The 19,241-nt window shown below is 37.9% G+C and overlaps 1 protein-coding gene across 3 annotated transcripts in view; it reads left to right on the top strand.

Moving 5' to 3' along the window:
- ACO2 (aconitase 2) overlaps positions 1 to 19,241 on the top strand; it is a 34,044-nt gene that overhangs the window by 11,656 nt on the left and 3,147 nt on the right. Inside the window, exons 5-17 of one of the 3 annotated variants that reach the window (XR_014492944.1) lie at positions 3,803 to 3,961; positions 4,285 to 4,435; positions 5,279 to 5,383; positions 6,495 to 6,586; positions 6,831 to 6,936; positions 7,438 to 7,595; positions 7,702 to 7,775; positions 10,699 to 10,810; positions 12,500 to 12,622; positions 14,051 to 14,206; positions 16,887 to 17,078; positions 17,844 to 17,976; positions 18,654 to 18,820. Coding sequence is in view for 1 of the 3 variants with exons in the window: in XM_083366484.1 (XP_083222610.1) it covers positions 3,803 to 3,961; positions 4,285 to 4,435; positions 5,279 to 5,383; positions 6,495 to 6,586; positions 6,831 to 6,936; positions 7,438 to 7,595; positions 7,702 to 7,775; positions 10,699 to 10,810; positions 12,500 to 12,622; positions 14,051 to 14,206; positions 16,887 to 17,078; positions 17,844 to 17,976 (1,561 nt within the window). In the remaining 2 variants the exon portion in view is untranslated. The remainder of the gene's footprint in view (positions 1 to 3,802; positions 3,962 to 4,284; positions 4,436 to 5,278; positions 5,384 to 6,494; positions 6,587 to 6,830; positions 6,937 to 7,437; positions 7,596 to 7,701; positions 7,776 to 10,698; positions 10,811 to 12,499; positions 12,623 to 14,050; positions 14,207 to 16,886; positions 17,079 to 17,843; positions 17,977 to 18,653; positions 18,821 to 19,241) is intronic. The other 2 variants (XR_014492945.1, XM_083366484.1) reach the window with 2 other exon arrangements.

Raw genomic sequence — 19,241 nt, 5'->3', positions numbered from 1 at the left:
TTGTAGTAATCTTCCTCATCCAGACTCTCTATTTTCCTGGGGCATCTTGATTCCTTCAGTTTTCACTATTTTTCCTTGTTTGATAGTAAGTGTGGCACATTTGTCCAAGCCAAATGCCATTGAAGTATTTTGGCTACATATATGGACAGTGTTGAGCAGCGATTCTATTTCAGATGATGTTTTTTCCATACAGCTTCAGATCATCCATGTAAAGGAGGTGGGATAGTCTGGCAGATGTTTTTGATGTTTGATAGCCGTGTCCTGAGTTATTCAGTATTGTTGACAGAGGAAACAGTACAATAACAAATAGTAGTGGTGATAATGAATCTCCTTGAAATATTCCTCTCTTGATATTAACCTCTCCTAGTCTCTCACCATTGACCTGCAACTGTGTCTTCCATTGTGCCATCGATCTTTGCACACATTTTCTGATGTTTCTACTGACTCCTGTTATTTCTAGGCACTTGATTATCCAGTCATGTGGCAGAGAGTCATGCGTTTTTGTAGTCAATCCATGCCAAATTCAGGTTGGTCTTCCTTTTCTTGCAGTTTTCCAAGATCATTTTGTCTATTAGGAGTTGATCTTTTGTTCCTCTGCTATTGGGGTGGTTTCCTTTCTGCTCAGGTGGAAAGAAATTGTTTTCAACTAGATGCTGTTGTACTGCATCAGCTACCACACCAGTTAACAATTTGAAAGTTGTTGGTAAGCAGGTAATTGGCCTGTAGTTGCCTGGTGTTGCCCCTTTTGCTAGATTTTTCATGATTAGGTAGGTTTTCCCAGTTGTTAGCCACTTTTCAATTTCTCCTCCTTGTAGTATATATTGTTGAACTGCTTGGCAATGAGTGGGTATATAACAGATGTTTCAACCAAAACCCATGCAGTTCATCTTCACTTGGTGCTGACCAATTTTTGATCTTCCTTGCTCTTTTTTCTACCACTTTTGTTGTTATTACTAGTTCTTTCATTTCAACTTCTGTTTTATTTGCATCCACCTCTGTTAACCAAGCCGCATCCTTGTTGTATTTCTTTGGGTTATCCCATATCTGCTTCCAGAACTGCACTGTTTCTTCCTTGTCAGGTACTGGCTGATTCATTGCAGTTTCTCCATTGATGGATTGGTAGAAACGTTTCTGATTGAAATTGGAGGTTCTGCCTATAATTTGCAATTCGAGCTTTGTATCTACTGATTTTCCTGGCTATAGCTGTTATTTGCTGCTTTATTATTTTCAGTGCTTCCTTGAACTTCCTTGTTTCTAAGTGGTATTTCTTGACTAGGTATTCTTTGGTCTTGTTCTTCAGCTTCTTTTCTTTCATCTGTTCTAACTTGCTTGCCTGTGATCTTAACTTGCTGATCTTATTTTCCAGTCTAATCTTCCATTTTTGTGGTGCACTGTTTGTTTTTCTTCTTCATCGACTTTGCATCCCAGATTATAACTGCAGCTGTGCTGTACATTAGTTGGTTTGTTTCTTTCAGTGAATTGGTGCTTATATTGTAATACTAATATTGTAGTATTTGCATCTTTTAATGCTTGTGCTAGCTTTCTCTTTGGAACAAGCTTCAATGCAGGCAACCTTATTCTGTTGTTTTTGTGCTGTTCTAGATTCTCAGTTAAATTCTTTGTTTCAATTCTTTTATTTCTTTAGTTAGAGGGTTTTGCTGTTCCTGGGGAAGAGGTGCATGGTTTCCAAATGAGAACAGTGGTATATCTCTGCCAGATTCCTTCACTGCCAACTCCCCCTGGTTTGCCTCTATATTCTGAATTACTTTTGGCAAGGCTTTGATTTCTTTGCCCTGGGTAAACCTTTGCAGTTTGTCCAATTCTGTTTCTGTGAATACTTTATTTCGTATTATAAATCGGCGTTGACCTGCTAGTCTCTGTTCTGTTATTTCTGATTCTGGATGTTGTTCTTTCCAGAACTGGTGCATTCATTTTAAATATCCTCTTCTTGTTGGACTTGATCTGTAATAACAGATCATTATTTCTTGTTTTCAATTACTTGTGTATTTGCGATGGGTGAACACCTTTTCTTCCAGTAGTTTTGCAGCTGCTGGCCCTGGTTGCTCAACCAACAGTCCTGAGTCCTGTAACTCATTTTTCACCAGTTATCCAGGAACTCCAAAATCTAGCATGGAACTTGTTAACCTAGGTGACATCTGAGCCGGTATGGCTTTCTGAAATTTACGTCTCACCATATTTTTTATGGGAGAGACACTCTTTATCTGACTCCTCTGATGAGACCTGTCCAGTATGGTTGAACCTCTGGCATAGCTCTCATTTTCCTCAGAGTACACAAGCCCCACAACCACGTCAAGGTACTGCCTCACTGGAGGATTATCATCATCATCATCTCCTGGCTGCCTTGACAATGCAACATGGCATTTTGCTGACAAAATTGTTCAGAGTCAGCAAAATCGTGCTTCACATGGGTTAAGTCCATTGTGGTGTTTGGAGCCATTTCTGGACGTATAGTCTGAAATCAGTTTTGTCTTGTAAACTCTGATTAAATTGATAAGTTCTTGAGATTTTCCCTGGCCATTTGTGGGTTTGATTCCTACCCCTTCTGGCTCTTTAAGAGAACAGGGTGACACATTGTTTCTGAGAGGTGGTTCACACTGTGGAAAAAGGTAACATAGGTATCCATTAAGGAGATCATGGTATGTCATTTCAAGAGGCCCTTCCTGGTTACTTCTGTATTGGTTAAGTATTGCTCTGTCTCTGATCTTCCTTTTGGGGAGAACATAAGGAGACTGACTATGTTTGGAGTTCAACTGTAGCAGACTCTAGAGGAAGCAGATTATCTGGATCTTTCCAGTGAGGCCAAGGCATGGGACTGAGATAGTATTACTTACTCTAATATATATTATCTCTGTTGTGACCTTGATGGGAGGAGGATGAGCACCCCCTGGTCCTATTGGACCTTTCATCAGCCTTCAGTATCCTCAACATGATACTCTTTTGGACTGCGAGAAGGGGCTGTCACTCTAAGGAGCCATGTTGTAGTAGTTCTGCTCCTTCCTCAATAGATAAGTTATTTGGTTGTGGGGATGAGAGTTCTGCCAAGCAGCCTCTCCTTTATGGGGTACTACAAAGATTAATACCCTTTCTCCCTGACTTCTGTATGAAGTCATTGGGAGAGGTCATCAAATGACTTGGAGTTTGGTATCATCAATATGCTGATGGTGCTCAATCATATAAAGCCACCCTGGATGTACAAGTAATGCTATGTATGTGTTGACCCAGTGTCTCTGTTGCGAGAGTATGAATGGTGTAGAACAGGCTGAGACTGAATGTTAGCAAGATGAAGTTACTGTTCATTGTGTCTTCGGTGGTATCTCTTGTTTGGCATTACTCTGTAGGAACAGATTTGTGATCAGCAAAATATCAGGTAAATAAATCTTTACTGAAATCCACTTTTAAATTAGTTATTTTTTTACCATACTGGTTTTTTTTGAAGATCATTATAATTAAAGAATAATTTAAGATTGCAAGAAATTAGGAAAAGTAGAGTCCTTCCAATGACTGGATGCCTTCCAGATACATGACCTTTAATTCCCAAGCTTTCATCATGCTAGGTGGAGAATTTGGAAGTCCCAATATCTGGAGGAAGCCCAGATTGGAAAGAGGTGGTGTAATCTTATTTATTGCAGTGCTAACTTTATCCTGTGATTAACTTAGTTTTAATGTTTTTGAAAGATTATAACAAACTCTGTAGTTTTGGTCCTGCTTTTGTACTAGAAGTTGAAAGCTTTTTTAAAAAAGTTGGCTTATCTGCTTAAATACATTGTACTGTTTGTCTCAGATTATTCTGGAGAACTACGCCTATCCTGGTGTTATGCTTATTGGCACTGATTCCCATACCCCCAATGGTGGTGGATTGGGTGGAATCTGTATTGGAGTTGGTGGTGCTGATGCAGTGGATGTCATGGCAGGAATTCCCTGGGAGCTTAAATGTCCAAAGGTAAATTAGAGAAGAATAAAAATGTTTCTTCATCCAGCAAATGAGACTATATGAACAAGAAAGTATTTTTTAAAAGTGAAGATGCTACAGTGCTAAATATGCTGCTGTGATGGGGCAATTCTGAAGTTTTGGTCATTTCCCTATTCTTACTGACCACTGTGCTAAACGTATGAGAGCCTTAAGAGCAATTGATTTTTTTTTAATCCCGAGAGTAACTTATTTATGCATTTCAAATTACTGTAAAATATTACACAAAAGATTTGAGGCACTTAATATTTACTTAAATCTAAGTGATGTAATCTATTTTCATTGGTGGTCTTCAGGTGATTGGAGTAAAATTAACTGGTAGTCTGTCAGGATGGAGTTCTGCAAAAGATGTAATCCTTAAAGTGGCTGGTATACTTACTGTGAAAGGTGGCACAGGAGCCATCATAGAATATCATGGGCCTGGTGTGGATTCCATCTCTTGTACAGGTGAGGAACAACCATTTCGTATCTGAAAATGAATATTTGATCATTGATGATAGACTGTTATGGGTATTACAGTGTTGCTATTTCACTGGACTAAAATACATAATTTTTGTAATCTATAGAAGGAAATACTTGGCAGCCATTAAGCCATGAAGATCAGCATTGTTATTTTTATTTTTTATTTTTTTTATTGTTATGAGAAGTGCTGCTGTATGCTGGTCCTTTTTTTCATGTCTGTTAGAAAATAATTATAAAGCTGAGTTGCATCAAACTTGAATCGCGCAAGAACAGTTCAGTACTGTCATTGAACTACTTACTTGAGAAAATCTAATACGTTCGGAGAACATCAATGGTATTTTGGTTTCATTTGTTAGCAGTTTGGGGCATTCTGTCCAGGAAAATAAATGTTTTATAATACTTAAATATAAATTTAGTCCTGGGGGACCAGTCATGACTAGGGAGAGAAATGGCTATAAAGAATCAGAGATGGAATTCAACTATTTTTGGCCTTAAAGAGTTAATGCTTTTAATTAAAATACATAAAATGCTATTTACCTCCTATCTTTATGTAAAACATTTTTTGTGAGTAAACTAATTTGTGAGTGGAATTTACTCTTTGTTCAAATTTGGACCCAGATTGTTGGGGGCAATAAGCTGACTTTGTAATAATGCCGCTTGGGGGGGGGCGCGAAAGCCCTAATAAGCAGGCATATACATAGAATGAAGGCTATTGCTAAGCACATTGATTTGTGCTTAGATTGTAAGCCGCCCTGAGTCTTCGGAGAAAGGCGGGATATAAATGGGATAAAAAAAATAATTACTTGTTTGAATTTCTTTCAACTCCAGGCATGGCGACTATCTGTAATATGGGAGCAGAGATTGGTGCAACTACTTCAGTCTTCCCTTACAATCACCGTATGAAGAAATATTTATCCAAGACTGGACGTGCTGGTAAGACCTTTGATGAGTGGTCAGATTTTATTGAAGGTCCTTGTTTGTTTCCACTCTTCTCCCTTCTGGGAAACAGAGATAAAGTTAGATTTAACAATTGCTTCATAGAGACGATGGTGATGAAAAGTAAATATTCAGCAGTTTGAATAGTGGTATAATAATGCATACATATAGTCCTCATTTAGCAAGTACTACTGGAAACTGCAACTCAGTTGTTAAGCAGAATGGTTGCCAAGTGAAACAGGGACTATGCTTGTGAGCTTAATTCAGCTTTTCTTTGCTTTACAGACACGCGAAGGTCATAAATGTGAGGTTGCAAAGTTACTGTTTCATTACCATTGTAACTGCAAATGGTCACTTATACAAGGCAGTTGTTAAACAAGAATTACTTATATTTTTGTGTATAAATGTAGAAAGACTGAAAAACATTTGAAGAGATTGGAAAGTGCTAAGACAGTTCAATTTTCAGACTTGCATTTATTATGTGATTGTCCTTTATATTAATCTCAATTTATTTAATTCGGTTAAGATTTCGATTACCCCTACAGAGTCCTCAACTTTCAGCTATTCATTTAACAACCCTCTGAAGTTAGAACACCCTTGGAAAGGATGCTTTATGGCCCATAAAGCACTTCTGGCCCTCATAAAATGTCACCTCCCCCAACGGTCCCATGACTGCATTTTGGGTGTTTGGAAACTCTCACATTTATGACTGGTTGCAGTGTCACACAGTCAGGTAACCATGGTTTGGGGGGGGTTGCCCATTTTTGGCAAAAAAAACACCCATTCGGGAGAATGGACTTGGACTTGTTATCCTGTGATTTGTTAAATGATTTGCTAAATGGTAAAAAAAATGTATCCAAATATGTTGGTGTCTCAACATTCAACCGTCACAACTTATGATTGAAATCCTGGTCCCAGTTGCTGTTGTAAGTCAAGAACTATCTATATTAGTGTACTTTGTATTAGCTTGCATGTTTTGGTACAAACATATTTTGGGTGAGGCAGAGACCTGTCCGGTAATTTTAGAAAAATTAATTGTTCATTCTTCACAGGTGATCGTAATCAATTTTTCTCTTTCTAATCTGTCCTCTTCTTTCTCTGTTTTCAGAAATTGCTAATGTGGCAGATGAATTCCAAGAGCATTTGAAACCTGATCCTGGCTGTTCCTATGATCAGCTAATTGAAATTAATCTCAGTGAGGTAAGTCATTCTTGTAGCTTCTGAGGAAAGCTAGAGAAGTAACAGAGGTTTAGAAGGAGATCTCTGCTATGTGTGTTCATTTTTTCCTTATTTTTGTTGCTGAGAAGGCTGTGTAAGAACATTTTTAAAATATGCCATATCTGATGCAATTCATGCATTGATGTATTACAAAAAACAATTGTGTTCTTATAATGGTCTTTAGAGTGTTCTCAAATATTTGCTTGATTTTTTTTCTTTCTTAAAGCTGAAACCCCTTATCAACGGACCTTTTACACCAGATCTGGCACACACAATAGAAGAAATTGGCTCTGTGGCAGAAAAAAAGGGATGGCCAGTGGATATTCGAGTTGGTGAGTAGGATTTATCTGGCTGACTCTTCTGTTTTTAAGGTAGTTTTCTTCTCCACCTTGACAGTCCAAATAACATTTCTTTTACATTTAAACATTCTTTGCATATTGTATTTTATTCTGCCATGCCAATATCTGGAAAAAATAATATTGGCTTACTGTAATATGTTGGAAGCAATATTCTCATCTAGTTTGCACTATTTATTATAGGGTTAATGGTCCTGTTGTGTTTATATATTCCAAGTGATTTAAAATTCTTTAACTAAACTGTTTGGAAAATGAAACTCTTCACTACAAGTTTTCATCCTATTCTTAAGAAGTAGCTTGTGCCATTTAATTCAAATTGACATGATGGAATACTGGCTGTTTCCCCCTAATCTCACTCTAAAATGCTAAAGCCATGCAAAAGTTATGGATTCAGATAACTCTTCTAGTGGAAGAAAAAGAATTTTCAGTAAGGTTTAAAAGATTCTGATAGTGATATTCTCTGTTCCGTCTTTACAGGTCTGATTGGCAGCTGCACTAATTCAAGCTATGAGGATATGGGGCGCTCTGCAGCAGTGGCAAAACAAGCACTAAGTCATGGTGTTAAGTGCAAGTCTCAATTTACTATTACACCTGGTTCAGAGCAGATACGGGCCACAATTGAAAGAGACGGATATGTAAGTATTCTTTTTCCTCTTTGCAGTTGGAATATGCTTTTTTAAAAAATCAGGTTGAAGACCAGCACCTCATCTGCTGTTTAATTCTGTTTTCTATCTTCTTCAGTCAAAAATCTTGCGTGACGTTGGTGGAATAGTTCTTGCTAATGCATGCGGGCCATGCATAGGCCAATGGGACAGGTAAGATGTTATATATGTGGGGAAGCTATGTTGATTTCCCATAAGAAAGAAGTATTTTATTTTTTTATTAGACAAACTAAAGAAAATACATAAACAGAAATAAAACAAAGGAATAAATAAAATTGAATAAAAAAGAAACTTATAAAAATTACAGGCAATCCTTGTTTGGCAACTGACTTGTTAAGTGACTATTCACAATTACAACTATAATAAATAGTAGTAAAAATATTTTCCAATCAATGTACACACTTACAACCAAATGTCTGTGCCTGATAGCAACATATATTGGAATGAGTAATAAGGGTGTTACTGCATAATAGAACTTTATCTAAATGAAGCAGCAGCAACCAGAGATCTTTGCAACCTCCCCTCTCTCTGTCATGTGCTTTGCTTATTGACTGTTTTGCTGGAACCAATTGCAGTTACTAAGTGAGGACAGTTGCTGTTGCTAAACTATAAATTTTCAGTATATCATTAGTTAATTATGAATAACTTTAAAAGATGCCATTGAGCCAAATATCCTAGTGTAAATAATCAAATAAGATGATATCCTACATTAAATTCAATATCTGTTGTTAAAAATAAATGTATTCTAATTTAGATATCCTGTAAAACTAAAGTACTTTAAGAATAGAGAAACCCAATTTTGGATGTGATAGAAATCCATGTATGAAGTTATATAAGTAATCCTCAATTTACAACCGTAATGGAGCCTGTCTATTACAATAATGGTGGTCATTAAGTGAATCTGTGGTCATTAAATAAATCCATTGTTCACTATGGGGCATTTTTTCAAAAACGGAGGTAAATGCTGGGTTTTGGCAAAAATGTCATGAATTGCAGTCATGTGACCCCAGTGCTACAGATGGGTGTAAATGCCTACTGCCTGCTGGTTACCAAACACCCAAAAGACATGACCCTGGGTGGAGAGAGTGGGGTGAGCAAAGGAACTTTGGAACTGGTCATAAGTAACTTGGGGGGAGGGGTCAGTAGCAACTTTGAACAATTGCTAAGCAACCAGTCATAAGTTGAGGACTGCTTATAGTTGAGGAATGATTTTTAGCTTGAACTCTATACAGGCAGTCCTCAACTTACAACAATTCATTCATTCAACCATTCAGAGTTACAAAGCACTGAAGAAAATGACTTACAGATGTTCCTCTCACTACGATCATAGCACCCCCATGGTCATGTGATCAAAATTCATGCACTTGGCCTGTATTTATGACAGTTGCAGCATCTCAGGTTCACATGTTCATCACCTGAAACCTTACTAGCTGGCTTCTGACTAGCGAAATCAATGGGGGAAGTCAGACTCTCTTAACAATGACCTGATTCACTTAACAATGGCAGTGATTTGCTTAACTGTGCCAAAAATGGTCGTAAAAACAAGCATGCTTCACTTACCAATCACCTTGGTTAGCAATAGAAATTCTGATCCCAATTATCACATTTATGTCTATAGAGGTTCTCAGTCAACGTATCACATTTACATTTAAGTTGTGGAGTTATTCTAGGCATCCAAACATACGCCTACTGCTTAGTCATTTTCCAAGTGACAAGTTCAAACATCCTTTCCAGTAAAAAGCATATAATGTCTGTGCAGCAAGTTAGTATATACCAAGCTAATTCAATATATTTTGAAGGAACATACAGTTTGTAAAGTTCAATAAGAATACAGTATCGCAGGCTGAAATGAGAATTCAAGTTTGAAAATGTATTTCATTGTAATATGGATCATTTTCCAAAATGGTTGGGCAATGTTATAATATTACCACAAATATGAAAGAATGATCTGCTTATTACATTTTCAGCAATTTTAGAGAATAGTTCATTTTAGCAAAAGAAACATGTTTTAAATGATTATACACTATTTAAATATTAGAAATGGTTGTAAGGAATAATAATTATTTAGTACAGGTAGTCCTCAGCTTACAACCACAATTAAGCCCAACATTTCCATTATTAAGCAAGACAGTGGTGAGTTTTGCCCTATTTTACAAAATTTTGCCACTGGTGTTAAGTGAATCACTGCAATTACTAAGTGAATCATGGTTGTTGAATGAATCTAATTCCCCTATTGTAAACCCTTCAGAGAGTGCTGTAAAATACTATGGAGCAGTATATAAGTCCAAGTGCTATTGCTATTACTATTGACTTTGCTTGTCAGAAGCTGGTTGGGAAAGTTACAAATGGTGATCACATAACCCTGGGACAGTGCAACTGTCATAAATGTATGCCAGTTGCCAAGTGCCCAAATTTTGATCATGTGACTGTTGGATGCTGCAGTGACCTTAAGTTGAAAACTGGTCAAAAGTCATTTTTTTCAGTGCTGTTGTAACTTCAAACAGTTGCTAAGTGAATTGTTGTTAAGTCAAGAATTACCTGTATTTCAAATTAGTTGGTATTTGTGTGTACATCTGTCTTGTTCCTGAATAGCCACCTTCTCAAAGTCGTTTGCAGCTAACTAAACTTATCATTTCTTTTTTAATTATGGCTGTTACTAATTGATTCTGTAAGCAGTTTTGATAGGTACAACCCATACTATGTTGCACTTTCTACTTTATGAATACTTTCATCTCAATTCCATGATACCTTAATTATGAGCAGAAGAGTTTAGATTGCTAACAAAATTATGTATTTTCTAATATAAGCTAACATGAAAAGATATGAGTTGATGACATAACATTCCTTTGATTTTGGATATGAGGATTTCCTATGAGTTTTGTGTGGGGTCTTGTTTATTTACATCATTCTATAGACAATGTGTTATTTGAGTAGATTATTTCTTGTCTTAATTACTCAGCTTTTATATCCAATAGGATTTTTTTCTATGCATCTTTAGGAGCATTAGCTTGATTTGCTCATACCCTTATAGCAGAATAAACTTTTTAATTATGGGACAAACTGTTTTCCTTTGCAGAAAAGATACCAAAAAAGGTGAAAGGAATACAATTGTTACATCCTATAACAGAAATTTCACTGGTCGTAATGATGCCAACCCCGAAACACATGCATTTGTAACGTCTCCAGAGGTATAGTATATGACAGGTGTATGAAAGTAAACACAAATTGCTTAGCCTAGTTTCACACATCATATTAAGCTAAAACCATACAAACCCATTGTGTATACAAGTAGTCCTTTACTTACGGCAGCAGTTGGGACCAGAATTTCTGCTGATAATCAATGCAGTCATAAAGCCCAAGTGCATCATTTAGTGATGGCAATCCCTGCAGTCTCAGTTGCTATAGTTAATTGAATTCCATGGGCATTAGGCAAAACAATTTCCTGCTGGCTTCCACAACCAAAGTCAGTGGGGAAGCCAGCAAGAAGTTGCAAGTCCCAGGCCCACAGAAGCACAGCAAGGGGAAGACGCAAGGGAGGGTTGGAGAGGATGCACAAGAAATGCTGGGAGAGTCAGAATGTCTGTGTTGGTGGGGGTATACAAGGGTGTGAGTGAGTGCATGAGAGGCATTGCGTGGACAGGGAGAGGCTGCACATGTGCTGTGCAGGTCAGGAGAGTTATGGAGATGCACACGGTTGGGAAAGGTGCATGGTCCTATGCATGTTGGGAAGGATGTGAGTAGATGCTGAAAAGCACCTTCTGGGTTGGGAAGGGAGCAAGGTGCGCACAAGAAATGTTACATGAATTGGGGAGCGTGCAAGTGGGTGCATGTAATAGGCTGTGGCAATGACCTTCAGAGATGGAAGATATGCTGTCCAGGAAAAGGTCAGATAAAAGGTCATAACCTGCAGCTGCAAGATGGTAGGAGAAAGAGGCTCAGAAGGAACCTCGTTCCTTAAGTTCTCAGGCTATAAAAAACAGTGGGAGATTTGTACTTTCAGACTTGCAAGATTCTGAGAATATAGCCTTTCAATAAAGTAGTAGCATCTTATCTGATTATATTTTCTATCTGGCCTGCTTGGGAGGACTGACTGTGTGAGAACTGTCCAATGGGTTAGGAAGGATATGTGAAAAGCTCTGCATGAGTCAGGGAGGATGTGCAAGTGGCTTGTGTGATATTGCACTCATCTCACACCATGGGGTTGGGGCGGACAGATGAAGTGCCGTGTGGGTCAGGGAGCCTGTGCCAGGAAGGATGCATGAGGGTATGCAAGTGGCTGGTGTTGGTGCAGAGGGGCTGGTGAGGTGCGCAAAGGAAGTGAGATTTACACCAGTGACTTGCAACCTTTCCTGCTGGCTTTCCCCTTGATTTTCTGGGGAAGCCAGCAGGGAAGGTTGCAGATGGTGATCATATAATCGCAGGGCACTTGACAACTGGCTCTAAGTACGAACCGATTGCTAGGTACACAGATTAAGATCATGTGACCGACCGCCAAGGGTGCTTGGAAAGTTGAATTCTGACAACTGGTCATAACCATGATTTGTTCAGCACTGTTGTAATTTGGAATGATAGTTGACTGAATAGACTACTGAGGATTACCTGTATTAGAGAAAGAATGTATTTCAATTGCCTCCTTTTCTCAGAGGCCTTTACTTAATTAAGATTATTTATTCAACTCTGGACCTGTATTCCAATTTTTACTCATCTATACTTGAACTTCATGCTACAAGTAGTTTTTCCCAATCAGGTATTTTTCTTCATACAATGCCAGGGTTTTAGTTGGATTAGTGGATGATGATTACAAAAATACTTAGCATGCTATTAAAACTGAAGTGAAACAACCTTTTTTTAAACTCATAACGGATTGCCTTTTTCAGATAGTAACAGCCCTGGCACTTGCTGGCACTTTGAAGTTTAATCCGGAGCTTGACTCCCTGACAGGAGCAGATGGAAAGAAGTTTAAACTTGAACCACCTGATGCTGATGAGTTGCCAAAACTGGTACTTATCTTTTCTTAATCTTCATTCCTTCTCTTCATCCCAGATTGGTAGGGGTATCATCAATGAAACTGCCCTGGATGAATTTTTCTGTCACCAAGGGATCACGTGTCATTAATACGAGTTATGATTTCTACTCCAGGCTATCAAATGATGCCCAGGTTACTTGTGGGATCATCTGTTCCAAATTTCTTAGTTTGCCCCACTAGATACGGGTTTCCTTGGTGAAGCAGTATCACCTGGTAGATTCTAGGAAGCATGTCTTCTCTGTCATGGTGCCTCCCTAATGAACAACCTCATTCCAGTGATTTGGATGGCTATGTTGTGATTCAGGGTCAGCCTGTGGGTTCGGCAGTTGGGTCGGACGACTCAGAGGAGGAGGGGGGTGTTGAAGACCTTGCTGAGGGGGTTGAAGATCTTGCTGATGATAGCCCTCAGCCAGACCCCTCCCACTTGGTCACCACGGAGACCCAGCTGTGTGAGCCTGACAGTGTGGATGAAGATGACCCACAGCTGGCCCTGTTCAAGGACGCCCGACGCAGGAGGCAGTCAATTAGGAGTAAACAGAGGAAGGCAATGGGGCTTCTCGGAAGGAGGCAGAGAGAAGCCACGCCCTGAACTCTATATAAGGGGAATGTCTGGGAGGGCTGGTTTGCTGAAGGCAACCGCTCCAATGGTTCATGTTTCTTAAAGCTCCTGTTTCTTGGTTCCTGTCTTGTTTGTTTTTGTAGCTATAAATTTGGCAGGCGTATTCCAGCCTCTTGCCGGTTGTAAAGGGGTTGTCCCTGCCTTTTCTGCAGGGCCGGTAGCAGGCTGGTACAGAACAGGCTATGACCCTGTTGGCCTTTGGAAAAGCTTATAAACCTGGCTTTTCTCCCAGGCATAAGGATGAGGACATTAATGGAACTGTGTCTATGTGGGTGGGTGTACACGTACGTTTGTGTGTTGGGGGGGGGAGGTATTGGCAAGGAACTTTTTTTAACAGCCTCAGTTTGATTCTTTTTAATGTAGCTTGATTGTGTATTATGTTTTTACTTTCTGGCTACCCTACAGAGTTCCATTGACTTCATGTGTTGCAATATATAATTTTGTTTGTTTGGTAGATAGACTAACTATGTAGCAAGTACAGCTGTATAAAACACAAAATACTCCATAGATACCTTATAGGTTGTAATTCCCATGAGCCATGGTATTACATTGAAGTGAGATAGATTAGGAGTAGTAATTTAAGCTTTCAATATAGGGAGGGAGAAAGAAAAATTATTTGAGCCAAACTACTTGAGGATGCTAGAGCAAAATGGTTCAAGTGATTAAAGTCTTATCTTTATTTGGCCCAAGATGCAGTGTGCAATCCAACGTTTAGTGTTTGCCTTTCCTTTCTAAATAATATTCCTTTCCTCCTTGCAGTCACTTTTTCCTACTTTCTGTTAGGAATTTGATCCAGGCCAAGATACCTATCAGTATCCCCCAAAGGATGGTAGCAGCCAACATGTGGATGTGAGCCCCACTAGCCAGCGTTTGCAACTACTTGAGCCCTTTGACAAGTGGGATGGAAAGGACCTGGAAGACATGCTGATCCTCATAAAGGTAAGAACTGGCAGCAAACAGATAAATCTGAAAAGTTTTGTGATATTATTTGGTAATACCTAAACATTCTGTTTCATATAGGCTCTTATAAAGCATTTCTAATGCAAGGAACAAAAGTAACTGAAGTGTATTGGTCCAGTTACGTAGTGAACAGCATACATAGGATGCTCTTCTTCCCAATTTTGAATCATATAGTTTCTCTATATTTCTTTCAAACAGTTGCTTCTGTGTCATAACACAAATTCTTTAAGAGGCAGATGAGGTGGCCTGATACAGCCAAGGCCATCCGCAATTTGTTGTGGACTACATATAATCAACAAAGAAAAATCTTTTTTTGGAAGTTTCTTGCCTTTTCCATTATCTGCAGAATTTTTGTAATGAGATCTTGAGCGCTCCTTTCTCTTCCGAATCTACCTTGTATATCTGGCACTTCTTATTCCAGTCTGAATTGTAAAATCTTGAGCATTATCTTACTGGAATGTGAGATAAGTGTGGTTGTTTGGTAGTTGGAACATGTCTTAGCATTGCACTTTTCTGGGATTGAAATACAAAATTTATCCTTTCCAGTGCCTTGCTGCTGCTATGTTTTCCATATTTACTTGCAGATTGCAGGTAGCACTTGGATTGCAGTATCTTGCAGAGTTTTAAGCAATTCAGCTAGATGCTCAGTAACGCTTGAAATTCTGTGTATAGTGATATTTTCAGAGCCACTTATCTTCATTTTCCACCCTTTTAACTAATTGAAATAAGTCTTTGCGTCATCAATTTGGGGATTTTGTTTACAGTTTTTCCATATATTTGTGCCATCTCTTGTTTTTTCAGCCGAGCTTTGTTTTTCCTAATCACTAATTATTTCATAAAAGGTTCTGTAATTTTCTTAAATCGCTTGTCTTTCCCATTTGATTATTATCCTCAGTTTCAGTGCACTGCTTATTTAGGCATAACTTCTTGTTTATTGCTGTTTTCTGGAATTCAGTTGGACAAATTTTCTTCTATTTCTGTTGTCTTTTGCTTTCTGTCTTTCCTCAGCACTGAAAGTATGTCCTGTTTGCAATATGTCAGCAGACAGCAATTTCACTTTCTTTTATTACACTATTTTTGTTTGCTTCATCTTTATTGATACCACAATTTCAATCTAGTGTTCTTCAGGGATTTTTATTTATCAAATCTAATCATTTGAATCTATTCTATTTTCACCCTACAATCATATTGGATATTATTACTTAGGCCTTATCTCATTAGTATGACTACTTTTGTTTTCGTTAATTTAAGTTGTAATTTTGCAAATGAAAGTTTACAGTCTTAAGACACAGCATATCTTTTTTTCCCTGATTGAATACAGTTGTATTTGCAGATTATGTATTTGTTTTTATCCCATTTATTATTTTTATAAATAATACAAGGCAACGAACATACCTAATATTCCTTTCTCCTCCTGTTTCACTACAATAACAACTCTGTGAGATGGATTTGGCTGAGAGAGAGACTGGCTCAAATTCACTCACCTGGCTTTCACCCCTAAGTTGGTACTAGAACTCAGAATCTCGCATTTTCTATAGTCTGGTGCCTTACATAGTCAATTTGATTTAAGCGTTTTTCATCCAATGGTATCCATATGTAAAGCTGTATTTTACTTTCTTGAAAGAAGGCCTATGCTATAAATTTCTAATTGTCTTGAAAGAAATCTATTAGTACGTTTCCTGCTTCAGTTTGTGTACAAAGACCACATTTTCCCATTATTCCAAGTGCTATTTCATTCCCAACTTTAGTATTCCAGTATACCTGTAATCAATGTCCATTACAATGTTGTTTCAACAAAGCATTGCAAGTTACCATAAAATCATTCAGCATTTACTTTCTCAGCATATGTGGTCGGAATATAGATTTGATTCACTATAATGTTGGTTGGCTTGCCTTGGATGTAAACCGATCCTATTTTGTCATTTTGTGGGGGTTGTATATGAGCACTGACTCTGACAACCTTTTATTAATAACAGTAGCTACTCCATTTCTTCGTGTTTTTTTGTCCATTGTAGAAGAAATGGTGTTCTAATATGAAATGACCCATTCCCATTTACTTCAGTTTGCTGAGTCCCTGAATATCAATGTGGAATCTTGAGTTTCTGCTTTGACATCATGTTTGTTCACGGTTCTACATTCCGCATACCGCATTCCGTGTTTTTTATTTATTTATATTTTATTTATATATATTTACACCAAACAACTTTCTTTTTGTCTCTGAGTACATTAGGAACCACACGTTCTTTTGGCTTTAATAATTGCTGTTCATACTTGCCCTCTGGTCTTCCTCAGTAGCTTGTTGGATACCATCTGATCTTGGGGACTCATCTTCCATATCATGTTTACATTGTCTTGGTTGTGAATATCCATTTGGTTTTCTTGGCAGACTACTGGAGGGGGTTGCATTTCCTTCTCCAGTGGATCATATTTAGTTTGATCCCTTGTCTATGACCTGGCTGTCATGGATGAATGGATGACCCTTCTGGAAATGTATACTCCCAATAGTATAGCTCAGAGCTTCATTGGGATGCACAAGCTGCTTCACACTACAAGGTAATGATCCATAGGGTAAATAAATGTTGGGGTACTAAAAATTGCTTGATGCTGTCAAAATACTCTTTTTATGCAGACTGAATGTCTGTAATTATCTTGCATTCAGGTAAAAGGGAAATGTACAACTGACCACATTTCAGCAGCCGGCCCCTGGCTCAAATTCCGTGGGCACCTGGACAACATTTCAAACAATCTATTGATTGGAGCTATAAATATTGAAAATGACAAGGCCAACTCAGTCAGAAATGCATTAACACAGGAGTTTGGACCTGTTCCTGACACAGCCCGTTACTACAAGGTAAGGCTATGAAATTTTATTGTATTTTAGGCATATTGTGTATATGCAGCAGCAAAAAGAGACTTGTTTTTCTTTACAGTCATTTAGATGCTGTGGGGAGCCAAAAACCATCAGAAGCCCAGAACTGAAAATTGTGAAAGTTCTAGGTGGATCTGAGATTTTGAAAGTTATTAGAATTTCTCATTTTTAGGTGGCTCTTGAAAACACTGGTAAAGATCTGTGTCAGGAAACCTAGAATAACTGTCACTTAAAATAGAGAATATTAAATTGGGTCTAACTAACTCAGTATGAGAATCTTTCTGCCCTTTCTTTTTGCTGTGAACACTTTGTTATTGTATTTATATTTTACTTAGTTAAACTTGTGCTCACCTCAGTAGAGTAATTGACACAAGATAACAGGCCTAAACATTTAAATGCATTCAAACTTGAGAGTGAAAATGTCTTTCCTTGGTGTTTACATTAAATAAATCATTGCCACTACTTATTTATTCTTGGGATGCTAGGAAGCTGAAAACAAAATCTGACATGAGGGCCTTACGGGTTTTTGGAAATTTACGTTACTAGTCTCCCTCCAATATTATACAACTTTATGTATGTTTTTTTCCAATTTCATAGCTCTCAAGTAAGTTTTCAGATGCCACCATTTATTATTCTTACCATTTTTTTTCACAGAACAAGAGAGTAACAGATTTAGCTTTTGCTTTGCTTCCTGACATAATTTATATATTTATCCCATTGAATAAATGTTTTTTTGTTTTGTTTCAGAAACATAATGTTAAATGGGTTGTTGTTGGAGATGAAAATTACGGGGAAGGCTCAAGTCGAGAACATGCAGCTTTGGAGCCACGACATCTAGGAGGAAGAGCTATTATTGTCAAGAGCTTTGCCAGGATTCATGGTAAGACCTCCACTTTCTGCAAAACTACTGCTGCTAGAAGGCTACTAGATGTATAATATATTTTGCTTACCAAAATAATAGAACTCATAATTAGTTTGACTTTCTTGTATATCTTCAGGCAATTGGTGGAAAGAAAAAGCAATGTTAATAAAACCTAATAAGTAAGGAGTAAGAATCAGGTTATCTCTTTATTAATTGCAGTATAAATTTAAAACAATTTAAATATGGTAAAAATTGTTTAGGAGTAATATTGTTACAATCAATAAGTATTGAATTGCTGTCAATACTTATACCTGCTGTGTAGTTTAGCCCAGTTCATTGCAGCCCCACTGGAGCTGAGCAATCAATTTTATATCTTCCTCCTGGAAGAAAGCATGCAGACGCCTCAAGAATGCCCCATCTAGTGTTCCTGTGACAGGTAGGTAGACCAGACTTTCCCAAGAAAAAAAAGACAAGTGTTGGAAATAGGAAATTCACTTTTCAGGGAAATGGAATCAGCAGTCTGTAGATTTGTCAATTAGTTTAAAGAGGTATGTTGTTTCCTTGGAGCAAAATCAAAAGATGTGGCTGAGAGCCTTACTAAAATAATCAAGCCCACAGATTACTGTCCTTTTCTGCTCTTTCATGGGATGAATTACATGACAATGAATCTAAAAACAATTATCAAAAATGCTAAGATGTATTAAGAGTTAGGAGCAGAGGTGATGTTTTCATCTGTACTTCTAACAAAATTCAACATCCAGTGAGGGAACAAAGGATAAACCACTGGCTTAAGAGATGGTGCCATCAAGAGAACTTCGGATTCTTAGACCACGGTCTGCATTACCTACATGAAGGGCTTCTGGTAAGGGATGGGTTGCACCTCACAAGAACTGGGAAGAATGTATTTGGAAGGGCTTTAAACTAAAACTGAGGGGGGGGATGATCAGTCTTTAGGTTCTAATCCCAAGTGTAATCCCCAAGACAACCAATCAAACGATGTAGGAAGAGATGGAAAGGAAGAAAAGCTCAGATATAAAGCAGATGTAGAAAGCATACTTAGGATCAGCCATAAGGGACTTGGGTCACATCATCCAGTTTCATTTGTATATCCAGTATAGTATGTCCTTCCGTATCATTCCAAATGGAGTCTGTCCATAATGTCAGACATTTTTAAAATTAGTTTATGGGTCCATTGTTCACAATTATTCTTCAATACGTTAAAATAGTTTGTTCCACACTATATTAGTAAGTTCAAATGTTCTTCTTTCATTGTGATCTTTAAT

This window comes from Vipera ursinii (assembly GCF_947247035.1).
Source record: "Vipera ursinii genome assembly, chromosome: 6".
Classification (NCBI taxonomy): Eukaryota; Metazoa; Chordata; class Lepidosauria; order Squamata; family Viperidae; genus Vipera; species Vipera ursinii.
The sequence above is the reverse complement of the archived record's forward strand: the minus strand, read 5'-3'. Positions and strand labels throughout refer to the sequence as shown.